The 25,324-nt window shown below is 31.6% G+C and overlaps 1 protein-coding gene across 1 annotated transcript; it reads right to left on the minus strand.

Moving 5' to 3' along the window:
- Nucleotides 1-583: 583 nt before the first annotated feature.
- Nucleotides 584-5,402, minus strand: LOC125860616 (zinc finger CCCH domain-containing protein 31-like). The gene is made up of 3 exons (XM_049540613.1): nucleotides 5,152-5,402; nucleotides 3,095-3,155; nucleotides 584-1,554 (listed from the first exon to the last, which is right to left on the minus strand). Exons 1-3 carry the CDS (start codon nucleotides 5,222-5,224, stop codon nucleotides 834-836), a joined length of 855 nt encoding a protein of 284 aa, XP_049396570.1. The 5' UTR covers nucleotides 5,225-5,402; the 3' UTR covers nucleotides 584-833.
- Nucleotides 5,403-25,324: the final 19,922 nt, after the last annotated feature.

Below are 25,324 nucleotides of genomic sequence, written 5' to 3' on the forward strand. Positions count from 1 at the left end.
AGTTAGTTTCAACTATCACATTATTGTATTGTTATTTTGGATCCTCTTAATAGATTTTGCACAGTTACCTTTATCACTTGTTGTACCTGTATTTGTTGCACTTGAGCTTATCATTGTTCAAAAATAATCTCTATACCTCCATGAGGTAGTTACCAAGTCTATGTACATTCTACCCTCCAAAGACCTCACTAATGAAATTTCACTAAATATGTTGTTGTTTGCATTAAAAAAGTATTACATTAAACTAATGCGGTAGTAAATATTGGAACATAAATCTAATTTTTCCTTTCCTTCGACGCCTACGCAATTTATGTTGAACAATCCTACACCAAAAGTGAATTCTATATAGAAAGAAATTTTGACCCAAAAATGAATTAAAAATATAAAGAAATTCTAATTTAAAAGTGAATCTTAAAATTAAACAAATAAAAGATCTAATAATAATTCAAGAAAAAATAATAAATGACAATTTTAGTGAGTTTTAATGAAAGGACAGAAAGTTCAATCAACTTTTCTAAACACCTTCACATTTCTAATATAGTATAGAATTATAGATATATAAAAATTGAAAGATTGCCTAACTTTATCCTTTTTTTATAACTTGGGTTTTCAATCAAAATGGAATATAGCAGAAGAGGGGGAAGGGGAGACGGGAATAAGCTAATAAACATGTCACAGCAAAATCTAGGTACTTCTGTTTTCCATTCAAATGACAGTAACTTAATACCACGAAATCGCGCATTACAAAAGACCAAAAATTGAGAATATTACAATGAGCACAATCGGGCTTTCCACATAGCAAGGGACTACAGAGACTAGGGTACCTGCAAAGCTCACCCCCCTGTTTTGCGCAATTCAGCATCACCATGGGCGAAGTGGCACCTTTCTCCAAAAGTGCAAGAACCTTTAGCAAAATTTTCGCACAGCTTAGTCTTGTAGTTGCTCATTGGAGGTGCAGGTCCACCCTGTACTGCAGGTGTTCTTCCTGGGCCACCAACTGACCCAAGGCTGCTGATCAGCTCTCTCACCATGGCGCTAGCCCGCGAAATTTGTTCAAATGTACCTTCAAGCTCAATGTTCCTCAGATTTTTATCTATTTCATGCTCACGGATTGCCAGCTTGGCTCCTGTCTGCCGACAGATCTGCTTAGAGTTCACTCCGCCCTTTCCAATGATGGGTCCCACATGGAAAGCATCCACGCTGATCTTTGCAGTGGCTGACGTACCAAAGCTAGCAGCAGCTCCTGAAACAGGAGGCTCCCTTCGCCCGCCAAAACGGTCAGGAATTGGTCCAACACCCATGGTATGTGGTGATGGCACAATAGGCTTGCCAATTTCCCACTCCCCATGAGCAAAACGGCATTTGTCCCCAAATTTGCATCCCTCAGCTGTGTTGAACTTGCTGCAAATTTTGGTTTTCACAGCGGGAGTATTCCCACTGGCAATAGGTGATGCTGGAGATGGTGCAATATTCATCATCTTGGCCACAGCATTATAGCCACCAGGAACATAATGAAGAAAATGGCAGTTCTCACCAAAAGGGCAGCCAACAGTGCTGCAGAAGAACAAGATCAAGTTCAAAAATCAGCCTAAAAGAAGATTTCTCATCTCATTTAGAAGCATGAATAACGCAGACAGCAGATCGCAAGCACAATATCACTCTATCCACACAACTAGGCTAAAATATTAGCACAAGTACTCTCTAAATACAATGCAAATTCTCCAATTACACCTAACCTAGCAATAAGTGTCTTTTCCCTGGGCTATTAAGTGAAGTTATCATGTTTGACAGTCATCACTTAAGATCGATTTAATCATGTAAGCCGGCTGCATGAAGTAGGATGCGGAGAGCCTAGAGTTATATAATATAATTTCCAAAGACAATGAGCATGAAGCAGGATTGGAGAGTCCAGGTTATATAATCCAACTTCCCAGAAGTCGATGAGCGCTTCTTGCCTTTTCCCGCTCGAAAGCAGTCATAAAGACTATTAGTTTGCACCGACATCAAATTTTGTTTTAAAAAACCAATAGAAAAGAAAAATCATTTAAAATAATACCCCTTCCCCCCTTGCAAAACTTCTCTAGCTTACAAACTTGGCTGGAAAAAATAAGAACACAGAGAAAGCAAAGCAAACTGGCTGGACTTAAATGAGTTTCAAAAATAATTAACACATAAAACTCCCTCATCCATAGACAAAGTATTAACGCTTCTAGTGGGGAAAAGGCTAGGCCATATCTTTTGTGCAAATCAACAGTCATGACCCAAATAGTAGGACACCACTTCCATCTGATCTCATTATTCTTTTAAAATCAAAATAAAATCTAAAGCATATATACTTCTATGTTCTCCCAATCGTCAAAGGGGACTCAGAAAACTTCACTGAAGAACTATTCACGTGATTAATGGCAACTGTTAGAGGATGCACAAAGGATTGAGGTAAACAGAATTGGAGCTTACAGATTCCCAAGTATTTCCATCTCAAAACTTTTAACAGTAATTCACTTATTAGGATGGTAAACCATCTTAGAATAGCTCTCAGACTGTCATAGCAAGTTCAAAAGATTATGGGCATCAAAATCATTAATATTAGTTGATATTCCTATGCAGATTACAAGAGTTAAACTGGAAAAGTTAGCATACCTTGGTAAATAACAGGAAGAATCACATACATTCTATCTAATATATTACAGAAAGGACAATAACAACAGTCACAGTAATTATTAGGCAGACAATTAGATGATTATTGGGACATAAGAAACCATAAATGTCACGGAGTAACCATATTGTTTTCTCACTCCATCTCCATTACAGCTGGAAATGCTATCTCGGCAAAGATTGTTAACATTAGCTTGTATGTAACCTTTATAATTTCTCCGAATACGTAATAGCTGACAATATTTATGTCAGCAAAAAAATATTATCATTATGCTTTTAGAGCTATTGGGAATCTCACGAGCACAATATTTTCTTTTGGCGCTTGTGCCAAGAGTAGTAGTACTAGAAATTATGAATTGTTGCACTGGACATCAACTGAAGTCCACAATAAATTGAGGGTTACGCTTCAACATTACATTAGATAGGCAAAGATTTGTACCTGAAAAACTTTGTGCACGGCTTTGATTTGCTTCCTATACCACTTGATAACGAGTCCATTTCTGTTGCACCAAATTAATTGTTTTTTTACCAGTTAGAATTTAGTGAGTTGTTTAAAATTGATGCTAGATTTAAATTAGACAGACATTATATTTCTTATTACCGGCATAACAATAATTACCTTCTGACATAAGGTGAATACTATAAGATACTCCACTCATCATACAAAGCAGACGTAACTATATTAAATTTCAATTTAGAGGTTCTTTAGGGTTTTCTATACAGGGGCAGACCCATGTGTACCCTTAGGGGTGCTTAAGCACCCACCCACGAATTCAGTTAATTATGTATAAGTTTCTTATACTATGCCATATAGAATAGTTAGCACCCATTGTCCTGGAGAAGCTGGGCGCTATGGCCAAAAGGCGGGATTTTGGTTGTGCAAGGTCAAGGGTTCCATCCTTCTTTTGAACAATATCCGCTATTTTATTTTATTTTGGCTTTTACCGTATGTTAATCTGATAATTGTTCACATAATGTTCTATCTTTTCTTTCCTTTTTCAACCAAGTTTCACATTAATCTTTCTTTCCTTTTTATCATTTCTCATTCCTTGTTCTCCTTTTTTGTTCCTTTTCCACTTTTTCGTAGTTCAAGTTAAATTTAGACAAAATAGATTTTTCTCTCACTTATTTATTTACCACTTATTTTTTTTATGACAAGGGAAACCGGCGACCACTACCCTGTGCGCAAGGTAAAACTCCCACTCCTATGCAATAGTCCGCAAACCAATCAGGAGAGGTAACCCGCACTAGGCAAGTCCGGTGCGACGAGCTCGACCCAGAAGGCAGCCCCCTTTGCTTTCGCTGGCAAGGGGTTTCGAGCTTGAGAACTCCAAGCTGGAAGTCCCACCTTCTAACAAGTTTGTGCAGAAACTAAAACAAAATCAACTAATGACATCAAATTTATGAGAAAACCCTTCTAAAGGCAGGTCAACAGTTTCTTGCTTCTTCCTTAGAATAGGTTAGTAATTACACTGAACTGTTTGAAATGATATTAATCATATCTTTGATTAAGAGAGACCAATTCTTTTAGATAGAAAATATAAAGTTAGGTTAAAAATTGAAACGGAAAATGGAAGAGTTACTGGGACACATCACCCTCGTATACTTTTGGAATTTTTTTCTGTCAAGCTCCACACTCCCATAATATAATAGTAAATGTTTTATTCGTAAGCCTAGCTCTTGTTGGATATTATATAAGGTTAGAAAAATATTACCATCAAAGAATATTATAGAAGATATCTAATTTGGACATTTCAAATTATTTAAAAAAATTTATTACATTGATACTTTGTATTTGTTTAAAAGACAATATTGTCTTGAATGGAATTTTCTTTTTTCTGCTTTGATAGTGAACATAGAACATATATAACCTATTGAAAAACAAAACAAAACTCATTTTGGTTTAATGATCATATGAACCAAAAATTGAATTGATTATACATAATTAACCCAAAATCAGCTAGACTAATAGATTAATATTTCTTTTTACTGTGATTAGTTTAGGTTTACCCTTAATGCAAGAGAGCACCCATTATCTTTAAATCCCAGATCAACCATTGATTATACATAATTAAATGTTTATTTAATAACATCCTTCCACAAAATATTCCAGCACATTTTAATATTTATACAAAACTTTTCACAGTTGAAGAATTCAAATTTATTTAGCAACCCAAGAATAATAAATTTTGCTTCAACTAATCTAATTTTTCACCCATCACTCTATATTTTCTTCAATTGCCAATAGGCAATAACATATTAAATAAATCAAACTCAGTTGCAGTCAGTTACAGAGGAGGGAGTAAGCAACACCAAGCCTTGGTGTGAGCTTTTCATCAAAACAAAATCCAATTTTTTGACAGATGAATAAAATTAGGAATAAAAAAAACCTATCAGAAATACAATAAAAATGCTTCTACAACCACAACATCACAAGAGAGTTGAAAGCAACCTATAGTAGATCTAAAAGTAAAAGCACAAAATATAAACACAAACCTGGCTTAGCCTTTTTGAAACCACCATTGCCATTAAAACCAGTTTCATTCCTGTTTCTCTTGCGGATATCCATGTCAAGTAACTCACAGATCCAAAGACGAATCAAAATTACGAAACCAAAAAACAACAAAGAGCAGGAGAAAAGAGCTGGGGAAAAAACTCTAAAATGTTTAACTAGGGTTTTTCTAGAAAGGATAAGAAGAAAAGGGTATGGCGGTTGAAAAGAGAAGCAGCAAGCGGTGCCATTTTAATAAATACTACCAACAAACCGTACCCAAAAAGTGATACCACCCAACCTTAAATTTATACCTAGTTTATTGTGGTAAATAAAATGAATATTCTTGGGACCCATTTAGCATTGCAACATTATTTTCAATAAATTCCTATTTAGGTATAATTATAATTTAATGAACATGTGTCTTATTTATTTAAGGGTTAATTTGATTATTTATATTTAATACATTTGACCTCTTATTATTTATTGAGTTATGAGTTACATACTTTATTCATTTTTACTTGGCACACTCATTAAGAAAAGGGGAAATTAGCAAAATAGTCACAATCTCTAACATAATTAGTAAAAATATCTACACTTTAAAATAATTATTCAAAATGTCAATATTTTAAAAAATAATTTGTATCCAAATATTATTATTTTTAGAGAAAACACATAAAATGACACCTGAAGTTGTCCCGAATTTTTAAAACGACACCTTAACTATGCGGACGTCCTATTACCCCCTAAACAATTTTGAACTGATATTATTACATCATTTTTCGTCCATTTGGCATAGAAAGTCTATACACTCTCTTTAAAGAGTGTGACCAACATAAAATAATGAATATAACTTTATTTTTTAGGTATTTTGTTATAAAATATAATTTCTTGTTTTTCTTATTATTTTAACTTTTTTTCTTTGTTATTTTTCCTCTTTCTTTCTTCTTTCTTCTTCAAAAATTCATTGTCATCTCCGTTAAAACTCTCCACTTTCAATGTCACATTTTTTACCACAATTTCGCCTCTTTGTTTTTTTTTTTTTTTTTTTACTATTATTAGTTTAAGTCTCTTTAATTTAAAACCTTTATCTAATTTTTTAAAAAAATTCGAACAATTTGATGAACCCATTAGATTTCAAAATGATTAAGAGGTATCATTTAGCTTTATTATCCGGATTTCATCAAGCTCTTTCAATTTTTGGAGAATACACTTATTCTTTCAAAATTATTATTTTAAATTTTAGTTATATGAAAAGAAGATAGATTAATTGATGATACTTTCAAAATTTTAAATTTTCTTAGAAAAATAATTAGTTTTGTTATCACTAACTCAACAAAGTTTGAAAAATAATGCACTGGAAGAAAGGAATTTGATGGGAGAAGAAGAAAAAAAGAAAAAAAACGATAATGGAAAGGGACACAGCTTGACGAAGGTGGAGAAGAATGAAAGTGAAAGGTAAAAAAGAAGAAAGAAAGAAAGAAAATGGAGGAAGGAGGTTAACTTGAAAGTGGGGATGGGTAGAGTGGGATGGAAGGTGAAGTGGAATGTATGATGAAATTAAAATAAAAGTAATAAAAATAAAATAAGCAAAAGTAAGAGAGAGAAAAAAAGGTAAAGAAAAATTTAAAATGAAAAAAAATTATATTTTAAATTAAACTAACACGTGTCCCATAATGATTGGTGTGTGATAACATTTGTTTTTTAAAATTTGAGATTGACCGAAAAATGATGTAATAGTTTCACTTTAAAATTGTTTAGGGGGGCAATAGGATGTCTGCATAGTTAATGTGTCTTTTGAAAATTCGAGACAACTTCAGGTGTCACTCTATGTTTTTCCTCTTATTTTTCTTTCTTTTCATTTTCAAAACAGTACAACGTTGGACCAATTTCTAAACCACTAACCGGTAAAACATAAAAAAAATACATTCACTACTCATTACCCTTCTTTCTAAGTTTTAACCTCAGTAAATTGTTTCTCCATCTTTCACGTTTTCACCTATTTTCTCTTTCTTCACGTTTTCACCATTGTTATCTCCCTTATTGTTGAAGAAACACTAATTCTTCAAGCTTCTCCCAATTTATTCAACAAATCTCTCAATTAATTCAAGAAATCTCTCAATTGATAAAGGTAATTTCAAAGTCACCAATTATTTAGTTAGATTTCTTTTGATTTTGTTTTCAAAATCACCAATTATGTTGTATTTCGGATTTTAAAAATAATTATTCAAAATGTCAATATTTTAAAAAATAATGTGTCCAAATATTATTATTTTTCTTTCCTTTTATTTCTCAAAACAGTTCAACGTTGGACCAACTTCTACACCACTAACTGGTAAAAGAGAAAAAAATACACTCACTATCCATTACCCTTCTTTCAGAGTTTTTACCCAGTAAATTTTTCCTCTATCTTTTAATACGTTTTCATCTATTTTCTTTTTCTTCACGTTTTCACCATTGTTCTCTCGCTCATTGTTCAAGAAAAACTATTTCTTCAAGTTTCTCTCAATTTGTTCAACAAAAAGTTCAATTAATTCAAGAAATCTATCAATCGATAAAGGTAATTTCGAAGTCACCAATTATTTAGTGAGATTTCTTTTTATTTTATTTTCAAAATCACCGATTATGTTGAATTTTGAATTTTGAATTTTATGTATTACGAATTTTCCATAATTTAGAAAAGGGAAAATTAGAAAACTAGTCACACCCCTAACATAATTAGTAAAAACATTTACACTTGAAAATAATTATTCAAAATGTCAATATATTAGAAAATAATTTGTATCCAAATATTATTATTTTTCTTTCCTTTTATTTCTCAAAGAGCCCAATGTTGGACCAACTTCTACACCACTAACCAGTAAAAAAGAAAAAAAAAATACACCCACTACCCATTACCCTTTTTTCTAGGTTTTAACCCAAGTAAATTTTTTTCCCATCTTTCACGTTTTCACCTATTTTCTCTTTCATCACGTTTTCACCTTTATTCTCTCGCTCATTGTTCAAGAAAAACTAATTCTTCAAGTTTCTCCCAATTTGTTCAACAAATCTTTCAATTAATTCAACAAATCTCTCAATTGATAAAGGTAATTTCGAAGTCACCAATTATTTAGTGAGATTTCTTTTGATTTAGTTTTCAAAATCACCAATTATGTTGTATTTCGGATTATGTATTACAAATTTTCCATTATTTAGAAAAGGGAAAAATAAGCAAACCAGTCACACCCCTAACATAATTAGTAAAAACATTTACAGTTTAAAATAATTATTCAAAATATCAGAATTTTAGAAAATAATTTGTATCCAAATTTATAATTTTTCTTTCTTTTTATTTCTTAGAACATCCAACGTTAGACCAACTTCTACACCACTAACCGGTAACAAAGAAAAATAAATTCATCCACAACTCATTACCCTTCTTTCTAGGTTTTAACCCAGTAAATTATTTCTCCATCTTTCACGTTTTCACCTATTTTCTCTTTATTCACATTTTTACCATTGTTCTCTCGCTCATAGTTCAAGAAAAACTAATTCTTCAAGTTTCTCCTAATTTGTTCAATATATCTTTCAATTAATTCAAGAAATCGCTCAATTGATAAAGGTAATTTCGAAGTCACCAATTATTTAGTGAGATTTCTTTTGATTTTATTTTCAAAATCACCAATTATGTTGTATTCAAATTTTATGTATTACGAATTTTTCGTCATTGAGAAAAGAGAAAATAAGCAAACTAGTCACACCCCGAACATAATTAGTAAAGACATCTACACTTTAAAATAATTATTCAAAATGTTAAAATGTCATTATTTTAGAAAATAATTCGTATCTAAATATTATTATTTTTCTTTCCTTTTATTTCTCAAAACAGTCCAACGTTGAACCAACTTCTACACCACTAACTAGTAAAAAAGAAAAAAAAATACATCCACTATCCATTACCCTTCTTTTTAGGTTTTAACACCAATAATTTTTTTATCCATCTTTCACGTTTTCACCTATTTTTTCTTTCTTCACGTTTTCACCATTGTTTTCTCGCTCATTGTTCAAGAAAAACTAATTCTTCAAGTTTCTCCCTATTTGTTCAACAAATCTTTCAATTAGTTCAAGAAATCTCTCAATTGATAAAGGTAATTTCGAAGTCACCAATTATTTAGTGAGAGTTCCTTTAATTTTATTTTAAAAATCACTAATTATGTTGTATTTCAGATTTTATGTAGTACAGATTTTCCGTCATTTAGAAAACTAGTCTCAATCCCTAACATAATTAGAAAAAAACATCTACACTTTAATTATTCAAACTGTCAATATTTTAGAAAATAATACATATCCAAATATTGTTATCTTTCTTTCCTTTTATCTCAAAACAGTCCAACATTGGACTAACTTCTACACCACTAACCAATAAAAAAGAAAAAAAAAACATCTACTACCCATTACCCTTCTTTTTAGGTTTTAATCCCAGTAATTTTTTTTTACATCTTTAACGTTTTCACCTATTTTCTCTTTCTTCACGTTTTCACCATTGTTCAAGAAAAACTAATTCTTCAAGTTTCTCCCAATTTGTTCAATAAATCTCTCAATTAATTCAAAAAATCTCTCAATTGATAAAGGTAATTTCGAAGTCACTAGTTATTTAGTGAAATTTCTTTTGATTTTGTTTTAAAAATCACCAATTATGTTGTATTTCAAATTTTATGTATTACGGATTTTCCGTCATTTAGAAAAGAGAAAAATTAGCAAATTAGTCACAATCCCTAACATAATTAGTAAAAACATCTACACTTTCAAATAATTATTCAAAATGTCAATATTTTAGAAAATGATTTATATCCAAATATTATTATTTTTCTTTCATTTTATTTCTCAAAGCAGTCCAACATTGAACCAACTTCTACACCACTAACTAGTAAAAAAAAAAAAAAAAAAAAAAAAATAAAATATATATATATATATATATATATATATATATCCACTACCCATTACCCTTCTTTCTAGGTTCTAACCTCAGTAAATATTTTCCCATCTTTCACGTTTACACCTATTTTTTCTCTTTCTTCACGATTTCACCATTGTTCTTTCGCTTATTGTTCAAGAAAAAAACTAATTCTTCAAGTTTCTCCCATTTTGTTCAACAAATCTCTCAATTAGTTCAAGAAATCTCTCAATTGATAAAGGTAATTTCGAAGTCACCAATTATTTAGTGAGATTTTTTTTATTTTGTTTCCAAAATCACCAATTATGTTGTATTTCAGATTTTATGTATTACAAATTTTCCGCCATTTAGAAAAGGGAAAATTAGCAAACTAGTCACAATTACTAAAATAATTAGTAAAAACATTACACTTTAAAATAATTATTCAAAATGTCAATATTTTAGAAAATAATTTATATCCAATGTTACTATTTTTCTTTCCTTTTATTTCTCAAAACAGTCCAACATTGGACCAATTTCTACACCACTAACCGGTAAAAAGGAAAATAAAAAATATATCCACTACTTATTACCCTTCTTTCTAGGTTTTAACCCTAGTAAATTTTTTCCCCATCTTTCACGTTTTCACCTATTTTCTTTTTCTTTACGTTTTCACCATTGTTCTCTCCCTCATTGTTCAAGAAAAACTAATTCTTCAAGTTTCTCTCAATTTCTTCAGCAAATCTCTCAATTAATTCAAGAAATCTCTCAATCGATAAAGCTAATTTCGAAGTCACCAATTATTTAGTGAGATTTCTTTTGATTTTATTTTCAAAATCACCGATTATGTTAAATTTCGAATTTTATGTATTACGAATTTTCTATAATTTAGAAAAGGAAAAATTAGCAAACTAGTCATACCCCTAACATAATTAGTAAAAACATTTACACTTTAAAATAATTATTCAAAATGTCAAAATGTCAATATATTAGAAAATAATTTGTATCCAAATATTATTATTTTTCTTTCCTTTTATTTCTCAAAGCAGCCCAACGTTGGACCAACTTCTACACCACTAACCGGTAAAAAAAGAAAAAAAATACATCCACTACCCATTACTCTTTTTTCTAGGTTTTAACCGAGTAAATTTTTTCCCCATCTTTCATGTTTTCACCAATGTTTTTCCAAATTATTCCTATGAAATGATGTCTTTAAAAATGATCTGGAAAATAAATATTTAATAATGAGGCTAAAATATGAAAAGAAATTATTGTCTTTTCTTAATAAGTCAAAAGCGACAAGTAAAAATGAATCTATTTTAGAAATAAGTGACAAGTAAAAATGGATGGAGAGAGCATATTAATTTTACTATGTATAGAACATTTTTAGCTATTTTTATAGTTACATAGCATAAATAAATAAATATTATCATAATTTGTTTTCGAATTTTGAGTATGGATTACAATAACAAGATGTAAAGAAATCAAGAAACTGAAGTTGAGTATATATATTTCTTTTTCTCTTAAATATTATTGGTGTGTTGAGAAGGGGAGAATCATAGGCAAAGCAAAGAGGGGAACTGGAATAATATTCAAATGCCTATTTTTGTTCTTGAACATTTTATGATACTACTTAAATTTTTATTTATGAATGTTATATTATAATTAATTTTATGTATTTTTTAATAGGTTTATTATTTAATGTATTACTCTATTGTTGATTTTATTTTTGAAATGATAGATCTAAAAAAATACTTAAATAACATATTAATTACATACTATAAACTAATATCTTGAGATTTCTCACCAAATTTTAATATCATATATTATCATTGTTTTTAGGGTTACATTAACTAGTAACCAACTTATTTTTATATGAATATATATTTTAGGATCTATTATATTTATTTGCTTCAGAATTTAGTTTTAGTTAACTTTGTTATGTCTAGATCATCTTTTGTTTTTAGTTTCTATCATTTCAAATCTGTCAAAATTTAAATTTGTGCCATTTGAGATTACCCAAAAGAATTATTTGTCATGGGTCTTTAATGCTGAAATTTACTTTGACGCTAAAGGTCTTGAGGAAACTATCAAACAAGAAAATAAAGCATGAAGTCAAGATAAAGCGAAAACCATGATTTTTCTTAGTCATCATCTTCTTGAGGGGCAAAAAGTTGAATATTTAATTGTGAAATATCTGTTTGAATTATGTATCAGTTTGAAGGATCGTTATGACCATCTAAAATTTACGGTGTTATCGAAAGCTCGATATGAATAGATACATCTCCAATTCTAAAGATACAAAGTTAATTTCATATTAAAATTATATGGAGATATTATCACTGGTGATGACTTACTTGAGAATCTTTTCAATTCTTCACACTTCAGATGTGTTGTTACACAACAATATCATGAAAAGGAATTTAAGAAATATTCTGAATTATTTACATTCCTACTTGTGGTTGAGCAGAATAATACTTTGTTGATGAAAAATCATGAATCTCGTCCCACTGGATCTGCTTCATTCCTTAAGCGAATATTGTTGAAGCAACACATAATCAGTCTGAATTAAGACAAAATAAATATTGTGATCATGGTCATGACCAGGATCATGAACCTAGGCAAGGACATGACAAAAGACAAAATAATTATCATTATTATGATGGAACTAAACATGAGAGCAATAAAATTTCTCAAAAAAAAAAAATCTATCTTGAGGTAGAATCAACATTTTGTCACTGATGTAGTATGAAAGGTCATTGTGCATGTGATTGCCATACGCCTTATCATTTTTGTGAATCTTTATCAAGGCTCTCACAAAAAAAATGTGGAGACACACTTGACCTTTTGAAATGATGATAATGAAGCAGCTTCCTTAAAATAAATATGATGATATTGAGGCATATCTTGCTTATAAAGATGATGACTTTAAAGGCCTTCCTAATATTACTCATTTGAAAGCCGAATTTTTTTATGAAACTATTAACTGAAGAACTGATCATCTAACTGGGGAATAAAATTATAAGAATAATTATTTTTTTATTATATTTATAACTATGTTGTTCTTCTTAAATGTTTTTCTTAAGGCAACATGTCTTATTAATTTCTACGTTGTTAGTACAATTTCTTAAAGTTTCTTATGTTGTTGGTTCTTGACACATTTCTTTAATGTACTCCATTTATTTCATTTTAATTGAGGCAATGCACACATATCAAGAAAAATATTCAAGGACATAATTTAAACCATAATTTTCAGTATCGCCCTTTGTGAAATCATAAATATAGCTTTGTAAGTAGTGTAATTTATTTCCTAGAAGATAGAAAACTTCAATAAATGAAAGGGCAAATATGAAAAAAATTTCAAACATCCATCTTGAACTTGAACAATACATTATTTTGAATCGAAAAACCTAAAAAAAAAAATCACTTAATATGGAATAGAGGGAGCACCTTTTATTTTTTATGAAGAAAATGGGATTTCCTCAGTCATAACTAAATCAAAAAGCAATTGTGATGATACATGTTTTATAGATGATGCTACGACACACACTATTTTAAGAGATAAAGAAATATTTTTCTTATTTGGTGATTAAAGAAGTCAATGTTAATACAATTTCTGGTAGTACAAGATTAATTGAAGGTTCTTAAAAAGATAACTTAGTACTTACCAGAGGAACAAATTTGACAATTGATGAATCATTATATTGTAGTTAGTCTCAAAGGAACTGATTAAGTTTCAAATACAATCATCAAAATGGCAGTCATATTAAAACTACAAACGATGAAAAAATGAATATCTTTATATTACTACAAAGATCAGGTAAGAAGATCATACTTGAAAAGTGATCCGCTCTTTCATCCGGATTATACTACACAAGTATTAGAATGGTTGAAACACATACCATAGTAAACCTTTGGTTTACTAACTCAAATAATTTTATTATTTGGCATGACCGATTGGACCATCCAGTTCTAATATAATGCGCAAAATAATTGAGAATTCACATAGTCATTCTTTAAAGATTCTTCAATTTAAGAAATTCTCTTGTATTGCATGTTTTTAAGGCAAATTAATTACTAGACATCACTAATCAAAGTGGGAATTGAATCTCTTAAACTTTTGAAACATATACAAGGTGATATATATGAGTCCATTCACCCATCATGTGAACCATTTAAGTATTATATGTTTTTAATAGATGCATTTACAAAATGGTCACATATGTGCTTATTATAAGCTCACATTGTGGCGTTCGCGAGATTACTTGCTCAAATAATAAAGTTAAGAGAGCAATCTTCATATTATGCAATTAAGAAAACTTGTCTTGATAATGCCTGTGCATTTACATCCCAAATTTTTAATGGTTATTGTATATCAACTGAGATAACCGTTGAGTATTTGAATCTCATGTTCATACTCAAAATAGTTTAGTTGAACCATTGATTAAACGCCTCCAATTAATTACAGGCCATCGCTTATGAGAACAAAACTTCTCATTTCATTATGGGGACATGCTATTTTGCATGCAATAACTCTTGTATGGATCAAACCCACATGTTATCATAAAGTCTCTCGATTACAATTGATTTTTGGTTAGAAGCCGAAAATTTTTCATCTTAGGATATTTAGATGTGTGGTATGTATTTCAATTTCTCCACCACAACATACAACGATGGGTCCCCAAAGAAAATTGGAAATATATGTTGGGTGTGAATCTCCTTCTATTATAAAGTATTTGAAACCTATGACTGGAGATTTACTTATGACAATATTTGATGATTGTCATTTGGTTGAATTAGTATATCCAACATTAGGGGGGAAGAAAATAAGCAACTGAAAAGGGAGATATATTAAAATGCATTATCACTATCTTATTTAGATCCTCGTATAAATAAATGTGAATTGAAAGTTTAAAAGATAATTCATTTGCAAAATATTGCAAATCAATTGTCAGATGCATTTACTAACCTATCAAGACTTACTAAATTTCATTTTCCAACCGTTAATGCTTCAATTTGAGTTGATGTTCCGATAGGACAATTAATTAATGCAAATGAGTCTAAATCACAATTAAAATGTGGTATATCGATCGATTCCAAAGATAAAAATCCTTGAAAAGGAAGCAAATAAGCAAGATTGTCATAGTGTAGAAGAACCTGCTTAAGAAGATCGAGGAGATATAATAATTGATAAAATCTTCGTTATGGTTCAAGTGCCTTGAAATAATAAAGAGATCTCAATAAATTATGTCTCATAAGAATATTATGAAATCAAAATGAAATAATTGTCTGTAATATTTTTACTTATAATGTTATTGTTGAAATAATGCAACAAATGAGGATCTTGAACCAAAATATATTGAGGAATGTAGAAAGAGAAACGATTGGCCAAAATGGAAAGATGCAATTCAAGTTGAATTAGCTTCACTTGAAAAACATGAAGTTTTTGGACCAATAGTCCGAACAACTGAAGGTATAAATTCAGTGGGGGAGGGGGGGGGGGGTACAAATGAGTTTCTTTTTAAAAACCAAAATGACGTCTTAAAATATAAAGCATGACTTGTGGCATAAGAATTTTCACAAAGATCTGGAATTAATCACATGGAGACAAATGTCACGATTCGGCCTACACCCTGAACGTGACTGGTACTCGAGAACTCTTTCTAATCCCCAAGCAAAACCTTGATCTGGCTACATGACTTACATAACTCTAAAACAATACACAGAAGCTTCAAATAGGTGAACATTTAGACATTTAAGAAGGTCTTAAAATAATGCCTTACAAATACTCAACATAAGTCATAATTTAAATAAAAATCTTGAGAAAACAATGAAACATCTAATTCTGTCTATCTATGAAGCCTCTAAAAGTTGAGTTAGATGTCGGAACAAGACCCACGACACCTCAAATACTACTAAAACAAAATGAAAATGAAGTCTCTTGAAAGCAAGGAGCCCTCACCAATACTGTCTATGAGTGTGAGATGATCTCAACAGAGCGCCTGTTGATGATCCTGAACACCTGTATCTGCATTATAAAAGATGCTGGTCAAATAATGTCAGTTCATTGAATGTACGAGTATGTAATATAGGTAAGTAAAACGAAAACTGAAATGAAAGACCGAAAGCAACTCAACTGAATCAATACAGGAATAAGACATGAAAACCTTTAAGCTTTACAATAGGATATGCAATAAAACAAAATGAAATTACCATAATTTACTTGTGGGGAATTTCTCAAACCGAAAACCATTACTATGAGCCTAGCAATGACACACGTTTCGCCCATGTTGTAAGGACCATCCTATACCTTGTCGGGGTATAGAATGGTATTGTAACTATAGATCCATCTAATAGGCCTTCACAGAGGCTGTGAGGAGTCGCATGTAGAATCAATGCTATCCTATCCTACGATGTCTATGTAATTTTATGGGACATCCGAGTTATAAGAGACTCTAACCCAATTGGGTGCTCGATACTACTCCCAAAATAATTAATATAACTTTATGCTCTATTCACCCTTTACAAAGAAATGACCTTTTTACATTACTAACGTGCTTTTCAAACGTTAGACATACTTACATTCTTAAAACATGCACTATGAACTTATCTCTCAATCCCAAGATCGATACAGGTACACATATATATATACAACTGAAAGCGCTTAAGTTTTTATGGAAATAGAGCTTTAAAACTTCACTTTTAACTTACTTCAACTTTAAGCGAAATGAAATCAAGGCATGAGGACCCATAATTCTGACGAATTGTTTTACTCAATATTGGGTCCTAAATCATCTAGAATCGAGTGATTTCTTATAAACTCTTTTTGATTCACAAACCCAACACGAATTCATCGAAATTTCATACAATCTCTATCAAAAATCACAATTCATACTCAAGATCCTCAACTGAAGAAACTCAAGAACTTCCATTGTTAAAGAATGAAACAACAATCAAGAACTAATAAGAATCTCTTAATATAACAGTCATGGACGAATATCGATGTATGGCATGAGGACAAACAAGTACATTACTCTGTTGAACTTATCTTGAAGAACTCTTGAACTTAGCCCCTTTTTCCCATCTTGAAACCTCGCTTTAAATCCCTAAGTGTTTAGGAACGTGAATAGGTGATTTAGAGTATGATTAAACCCTTAATTGGGTAAGGAAAAACGTGCTAATACAAGTGATAAAAAGGAAAAGAACAAAATACCATTTACTAAAAGGAATGGAATGCCTTAAATGGAGAGGCTTCACTCAAACAACCATAACTCTTTACTCCGAGCTCGAAATCGGACAAACTTAATGTCGTTGGAAAAAGGACTCAAAGACCTTCGATTTTATTGCTCATGGGCCACCTAATTATTTATGTACTAAAAAATATAGTTGTTTGAAGTTGATCCAAAACTAAAAACTGATGGGTGACTTGCCCGAATTTCTATTTAGCTCTTTCGACGTCCATGGTGTTGCTAAAAATTCTCCCATGGTGGATGCAATCACGTTCAGGTATCTTATAAATTTGACAGTTCATGAAAAACTTAACATGTATCTGATGGATGTTGTTACAACCTATTTATATGACTCACTAGATAAGGATATTTTGATGAAAATTCTTGAAGAATTAAAATGTCTGAAATGTATAAAGATTCACAAAAACATTCAACAAAACTTCAAAAATCCTTTTACGAATTGAAACAATCAGAACACTGGTGGTTTAATCTCCTTAGAGAATATCTATTAAAAAAGGTACAAGAATGACCCAATTTATCCTTGGGTATTTATTAAAAGGTCTGAATATGAATTTCTTATAGTAGTTGTATATATTTATGACTTGAATATTATTGTAACTCGTGAAGAGCTTTCAAAGGCAATAGAATGTTTGAAATGAAAGACCTTTGAAAGACAAATTTTTGTCTTGGTCTACAAATTGAGCATTTTACAAATGGAGTGTTTATTCATCAATCAACATATATTAAAAATATTTTTGTAAGTTTTTGGTTCATGGATCACCCATGTGGATCGACCCGACCTGAAATATTATCTGTAAAAAAGAGATAAGTCTTAATTTAAAAAATAGGGGTGGGAACAGTTACTATGTAACTGCTCCAACGTACATAAACCTTTATTTTTTAAATAGAAAATTTTTTACGCTCTGGACACAAAAGAAAAAAAACAGAGAAAAAGTGAACACTCTAAACACAACTTTTTTCTAAGAAAAAGACACTCACCAAAAGATATTTAGTTTGTGAATCATTTATCTTGTTTCCTTGAGATTCAGGTTTGGCTTGGAGCAATTCTTCAAAGAAAAGGATTTCGTCAATTTTCCGCTGGAAAACATAAGGTACACAATTCGTCGACTTCTTTCTATAAATCCTACAAATGGTATCAGAGCCTGATTTACTTGTTCCCTGTTTGAATAATGATTGAAATTCTCTGGTTGAATGAATCAAAAAATTTGAAATATGATAATTTATCGATCAATTTTTTTTTGTTACTCGACTTTCCATTATGGGTAGGAAAAAGAGAAAATATTTACTGACCTGAGTATTTTTTCTGCCTTGTGATTCTTTCATGGAATTTTGTTGAAGTTTTGTTTGTTGTTTCTCTGTTTTTTTTTCTCCATGGAAGTAACGATGAATAATATTTATAAAGAGTTATTTTATAGGTTGAAAAGGAAAAAGACTTTGAGTTGGATAAAGACTTGAAAAAGTCAACTTTTGTTTCTATGTTAATAAATTAAAAAAGAAAGATTGAAAGAGATTTTGAGGGACAGAATCGAGTGAAAGTTGTTTTGTTAAGGAGAAGAAAAAAAAGAAAAAAAATGGGGTTAAATAAAGTGGTCCCATTTTTTTTTTTCAATTGGACGTGTCTCCCTTTCTTTTTCTTTTTTTCTTTTAATTTTTCCTTTGTCCTTTTTTTAAGGATGAAGGAGGAAAAAGATGGTCCCACTATTAAAATTTAAAAAAAAAAAAAAGGGAAATGGGGTTTGTTAAGGATTAAAAAATAGAAAAAAATAAAATGGTCCAATTTTTTTTAATAAAACACTTATACCATTTTCTTCGGAATAATAAAGTACTATTATTTTTTTATGACAAATTGACAATGGTTTTATAGTTTTTTTTTTATGCTAACAAAGTATTTATTTTAGTATTTACTTTAACATAAGTTTTTTCAAGTGGTCAAATTATATTGTGGTTGACTTTGAATTTTTTTTTAAAGGCCATGAGTTATCTTCTCTACTTAATGAAGAATAGTGATCACTTGTTTTGACTAGATTATAATTTTAATATGTGCATTAAAATTGATCTCGATAAATTAGTTTAATCCTTATGTTCCTTGAGCAGTTCCTTGCCTTTTATGAAAATTTGTGACATATGTTGTCGCATTAAATGGTATTAACTATATTTTCGTTTTGTTCCCATTTCAGATATGACTAAATGAGAACATGCTCAAACTACTCCAAGTGGGAGTTCTCAAAGTCGAGCAAACAGACAAGGTAGAAGAGTAATCCACCGTAAGACATGTTTCTGAGGGCGTGAAATCGTATAGATTGGTGTCCCAAGGGCGACACAAAATCAGTCAAGGAACCAAAGGGCCAATCAAAGGGGAAAAGAGAAAAAATTTAAAGAGTTTGAGTCATTGAAGATGTCCCCTAATATGTCAGCACGTGATTTTATTCATTTTTTTGAAATAAAATGGGCTGAACTGGTTGATTATAAGGAAATTTCAAATTGGAGAGCCTTAGCTTATTTAACAGACGCTCTCCGTGAACCTTGGGGTAGTAGATTGACTGATGTTTATCATGACATTTGCCCCAGTCAACCTTTTAGAGTTTACATTTGTTGTCTTGAAGACTTGTGGGAGGATTTCAGTCTCTGAATTACTAGTAAACTTTTGCTGTTTATTTGTTTTCCAAGATATGAATTATGTAGTTTATTTTTCTCTTAAATTATGTTATTAGACTTAAAAATCCTTGTTATCAAAGTCTTCAATATATTAATTATACAGATTAAGAAATTAGATTTGAATTTTGATTAAATATTTAGTTTGTAGATGATGATTGGATGCATATGTGTCTTTTCGATTTTATATTAAATATGAAATCTTTATGAGAATTAATTTTCTTGAATGTGTATGTCGCATGCATAATTGATTAAAATTCTTGCCTAATTATATGTCAATAACAAACATGGCATCAAAAAGTATCATTGCTGACTTAAACAAAAGTGAAAAACTTAACGGTGATAATTACGACATCTGGAGTCGTAAAATATGGTATGTTCTGGAAGAGCAAAATGCTTTGGGAGGTATAAATCATGTTTTGAATCAACCAGAAGAGGGTAATACTGCACAAAACGGAAGGGATCTTGAAGCTTGGAAGAAGGCTAACTCCACTGCACGTAGAATAATAGTTAGTTCTGCAGTTGATGACCTCATACATGAATGTGAGGAATTTCCTACTGCTCATGCTATGTGGGCACATCTGTGAGGAACGTATGGGGGTACGTCTGTAACCCGCCTCCGACAGTTGACTATCAAATTTGACCCTTACAAAAAACGTCATGTTCAGAATATCAAACAACACCTTAGGGTGATGTCAAATATGATAGCTCAACTCAAGAGTGCTGGCCATGTTCTTTCCGATGAACAACAAGTTCAGGCAGTTATTCGATCCCTTCCCAATAATTAGGAACATTTGAAGGTTAACTTGACCCATAATGATAACATCAAAATTTTTTCCGATATTGCACACCATGTTGAAGTTGAAGATGAGTGCCTTGGTGCTCAAGTGGTACAAAATCTTCAGTCTTCAAGCGCAAGAATAATTGGAAAAGAAATAGGAAAGACAGAGACTGGAGAAGGACCCTCTAAGAAAAAGAAGAAACCAAACTCCAAGAAAGGAAAACGGTTTTTCAAGAAGTGAAACAAGAGTAAAATGAAGTGCTACAATTGCCAAGAATTGGGGCATTTTGCTCGTGAATGTACCGAGCCAAAAAAGGTAGCATTTCTAAACGCATCTCTTAGTGCTACATATGTTTCTAGCACTTCTTTACTAATAGAATCTTATCCTATGTGGATTGTAGGCTCAGGATCCAACGACCACGTGAGTCGAGATAGAGAGGCGTTTATGGAGTTTCGTTGAGTTTCATCTAAATCAAGGTGGATCTATGTAGGAAATAATGCTAGGCTTGAATTCAAAGGTATAGGCACTTGTAAAGTGGACTTGCGTGGTGGCCGTTCCTTGATGTTGCATGACGTCCTATTTCTTGTTGATGGATATCTCATTCGTACACATCTTCTCTTTGTTTCCTGGGCCTCTAGTGAGTTACTGACAGAGTTTGAAAAGGTAAAATCTTTGATGATTCCATCATCTATGATTGAGTTGCGAAAACTTCTGGATAGGTATCCTACATCTGAACCGAATTCTTTCTGGTTAAAGAATCTCTTTCTAGTTGCTCTGGAACAATTAGGAGATTCTCTAGAAGAAATACGGGGTTCTGCTTCTGGCGGAAACATGCTTGGTCCCGCTTATGGGGTCAAATCAATACGTTCTAAGAAGAAAGATTGGAATATCAGTCTCATCGAGATCATCGATCTCATACCAAATCCCATCAATCGAATCACTATACTCCAGAGATCGACATAACTTAGTATCTGTGTCTGTTCTTTTAGACATTGGTTTTGATTTGTTTTTTAGTCGTAATGGTGTTATAATAACTCTAGATAATGTTTTATATGGTTTTGGACTTCGTTATGACTGTTTTATCGTATTAGATTGTAATCCTTTACTTTATGACTATTATGTTGACCGTTGTGTAATGATATGTTATTCAAGTAACAATGATGTTGATGTTATTACATGGCATGCTAGATTAGGTCACATAGGGCAAGATCGAATGAATAGGTTGGCAAAAGAAGGGAATTTAGGTTCTTTCACCAAAATTGAAATGCGAACTTGTGAAAATTGTCTTGCTGGAAAGATTACGCGTAAACCATTTGGAAAAGCTAAGAGAGCTGAGTTCCCACTTCAATTAATTCATTCTGATATTTGTGGTCCAATGAATGTAAGGGCAAGGTCTGGTGCTACGTACTTCATTACATTTATTGATGATTTCACGCGTTTTGGTTATGTCTATTTGATTTCTCATAAATATGAAGCACTTGAGTGCTTTAAAAGATATTTGAATGAAGTTGAAAATCAATTAGATAAAATCATAAAATCTTTAAGAACCGATCGAGGACGTGAATATTTGTCAAAACAATTTGAAGAATTATGTACTGAAAAACGTTTTATCAGACAGTTAACTACTCCTTATACACCTCAACAAAATGGTGTAGCTGAAAGAAGGAATATAACATTATTAGATATGACAAGATCAAAGATGGCGCAGACAAATTTGTCTATCTCTTTCTGGGGAGATGCATTATTGATTGCGGCTTACATATTGAATAAAGTGTCTTCTAAGTCAGTGTCTTCCACTCCTTATGAACTTTGGGCTGGTCATAAAACAAACCTAAATGATCTACGACCGTAGGGTTGTGCAACATATATTAAAGATCGTTTTGGTGAGGTTGGTAAACTAAGTCCAAAAGGAAAGAAATGTATCTTTATAAGGTACTCCGAACGCTCTAAAGGATATGTGTTCATCGATGAATTGGAGGATGGAAGTATTACTGAAATTGTATCAGGAGATGCCAGATTTTTGGAAAATGATTTTCCCAAAAAGGGTGAAATAGGTGAAGTTGAGCCTCTGTACGAAATGTTGAATTCAGAAGATCAGGTAATATTGTCAAACATACTTGATAATTCAATGGATCAAGAAATGATTCCTGGTCCGAGTGGGAGTTATGGATCTCAAAATCCTATAGAGGAATCTAAACTTCAAATACGTAAGAGTACAAGAAAAGGTGTACCTAAACGATCTTATGAGATTGAGGATTATGTTTTACTGGTATCTCCCACAGAATTAGATGAACCTAATTTTGCAACTGAGGCCTTATCGAGACCTGAAAGGGATGAATGGTTAAAAGTGATGAAAGAAGAATTAGAGTACATAAAAACCAAAAAAGTCGGGATCTAGTTGACCTTTCTAAGGAACGTAAAGCTATTGGGAATAAATGGATTCTTAAAGTTAAACGTAAATCGGATAGGTCAATAGAAAGACACAAAGCACGATTGGTGGAAAAAGGTTTTACTCAAGAAGTTGGAATTGACTATGAAGAAACCTTTTCACCAGTTGTGAAGTTTACTTCCGTACGATTACTTTTAGCTATTGTTGCACGTTTAGATCTAGAATTACACCAAATGGATGTGAAGACCACTTTTCTCAATCGAGAATTAAACGAGGAAATCTACATGGAACAACTAGTAGGTTTCATTGTTAAAGGTCAAGAAAAGAAAGTATGTAAATTGAGAAGATCAATTTATGGCCTAAAGCAATCTTCAAGACAGTGGTATCTAAGATTTCATAAGGAGGTGATGCCATTTGATTTCACCATGATCGATGAAGACCATTGCATCTATGTGAAAAATTTCAATGAAAATTTTGTAATTCTTTCTCTTTACGTAGATGATATTTTATTAGTTGGATATAATTTGGAGTATGTGAAAATTGTCAAGTCATGGCTTTCAAAATCATTTGACATGAAAGATATGGGTGAAACAGACTATATATTGGGTGTTAAGATCCAAAGCGATCGTTCCAAGAAATTTTTGAGTTTATCTCAAGAAACTTATATAAAGAAAATATTTGAATGTTTTCGAATGAATAGTTGCAAATCCATGGATACCTCTGTAGCAAGGTGTGAAACTTTAAGCCTTGAAATGTGTCCAAAGACTGAAAAAGAAAGGGAAGACATGTCTTGAGTTCCTTATTCTAGTGCTGTCGGGAGTTTGATATATGCTATGATGTGTACTCGCCCAGACATTTGTTATGCCGTAAGTCTAGTTAGCAGGTATCAATCCAATCTTGCAAGAGATCATTGGAAAGAAGTAAAGAGAATATTACGATACTTGAAGGGAACTAGAGATCATACACTGTGTTATAATGGATCTGATTTATTCATAAGAGGTTATACAGATGCTGATTGGGCTGGTGACCGGGATGACAGAAAATCAACATCCAGTTATGCTTTCTTACTATATGGTGGTGCTATTTCATGGAAAAGTAAGGAGCAAACTTGCACAATTCTTTCAACCATGGAATCTGAATTTGTGGCTTGTGCGTCTGCAGTACAAGAAGCTGTTTGGTTAAAGAGATTCTTTGAGCATTTGAGTATTGCAAAGAATTCTAAGGGTCCCATGATTCTATATTGTGATAGTCAAGTGGCTATCGCATACACAAAGGATCCTAAGTATCACAGCAAGACCAAACACATCGACATCATGTTTAACTTTGTGAGAGACGTAGTGGCAAGTGGAGAAATAACTTTGCAATAGATTCCTACACATGAAATGATAGCTAATCCTTTTACGAAGGTCATCTCTAGAGACTTGTTTGAAAAACATATTAAGGCTCTAGGTTTACGTAGAGTATGATGATATTCAGTATTGTAAAATGACTTGATTGTTATAATATTATCTTCTATATAAAACTATTGAATTTATGTTCAAACGTAGTATGCATGTGATACTTTATAAGAAATAAAGTGTGTCGAACAAGTCGCAGGATTGGCTCTCTCACACGAGCAATCACCTCTTACGTCGATGAACGTGAAGAGCTGAGTTTCACCACCATATTATGACTTGTTTTATGAGCCAGACAAATGTTTCTCTAAGAAGATGAGTTTAAGGATTAATGAAAAAGAGAAACTAAGTTTAAACATCTTGAGGTGTTTAGATCGAAGTGTGTACGATGTTGGATAATCGGAAGGATGAGACACATACACCAGTATAAGGTGAAAACATCGTAACACGTGTTTCATACCATGTGTGTCAAGCGATCAATGGGTCAATGAAAGAATATTCCTTGTTTCTTCATTATGTGAGACCCAGAAAAGTTAAATTGACTTTTCAATGAAATACCTTTTGACCATTTTCTGTTTCTTGAAGTTTCAATCGATGTTGCTACTGTAGCATGTTACTAATAGCCATGAATGATTCAACAATGCAGTGCATGTCTAGGAAAGCAGTTAATAAGAGCAGATAGATTCGAGTAGAAAGGAAAGACAAATAAGTGAATAATAAACTTATATACACAAGCCGGCTATTGCACTAACCATATTGGTATTGAGTGTGATTGTGTGTATAAAGTTAAATATGAACT

Source organism: Solanum stenotomum, chromosome 3 (genome assembly GCF_019186545.1).
Source record: "Solanum stenotomum isolate F172 chromosome 3, ASM1918654v1, whole genome shotgun sequence".
NCBI classification, from domain to species: Eukaryota; Viridiplantae; Streptophyta; class Magnoliopsida; order Solanales; family Solanaceae; genus Solanum; species Solanum stenotomum.

Excerpts from the sequence above, each read along its gene's own strand:
- LOC125860616 (XM_049540613.1), bottom strand. The coding sequence starts at position 5,224 with ATGGATATCCGCAAGAGAAACAGGAATGAAACTGGTTTTAATGGCAAT. Across the intron at positions 3,156-5,151 it reads TTTCAAAAAGGCTAAGCCAG|AAATGGACTCGTTATCAAGT; the intron begins GTTTGTGTTTAT and ends TTGGTGCAACAG. Across the intron at positions 1,555-3,094 it reads CCGTGCACAAAGTTTTTCAG|CACTGTTGGCTGCCCTTTTG; the intron begins GTACAAATCTTT and ends GTTCTTCTGCAG.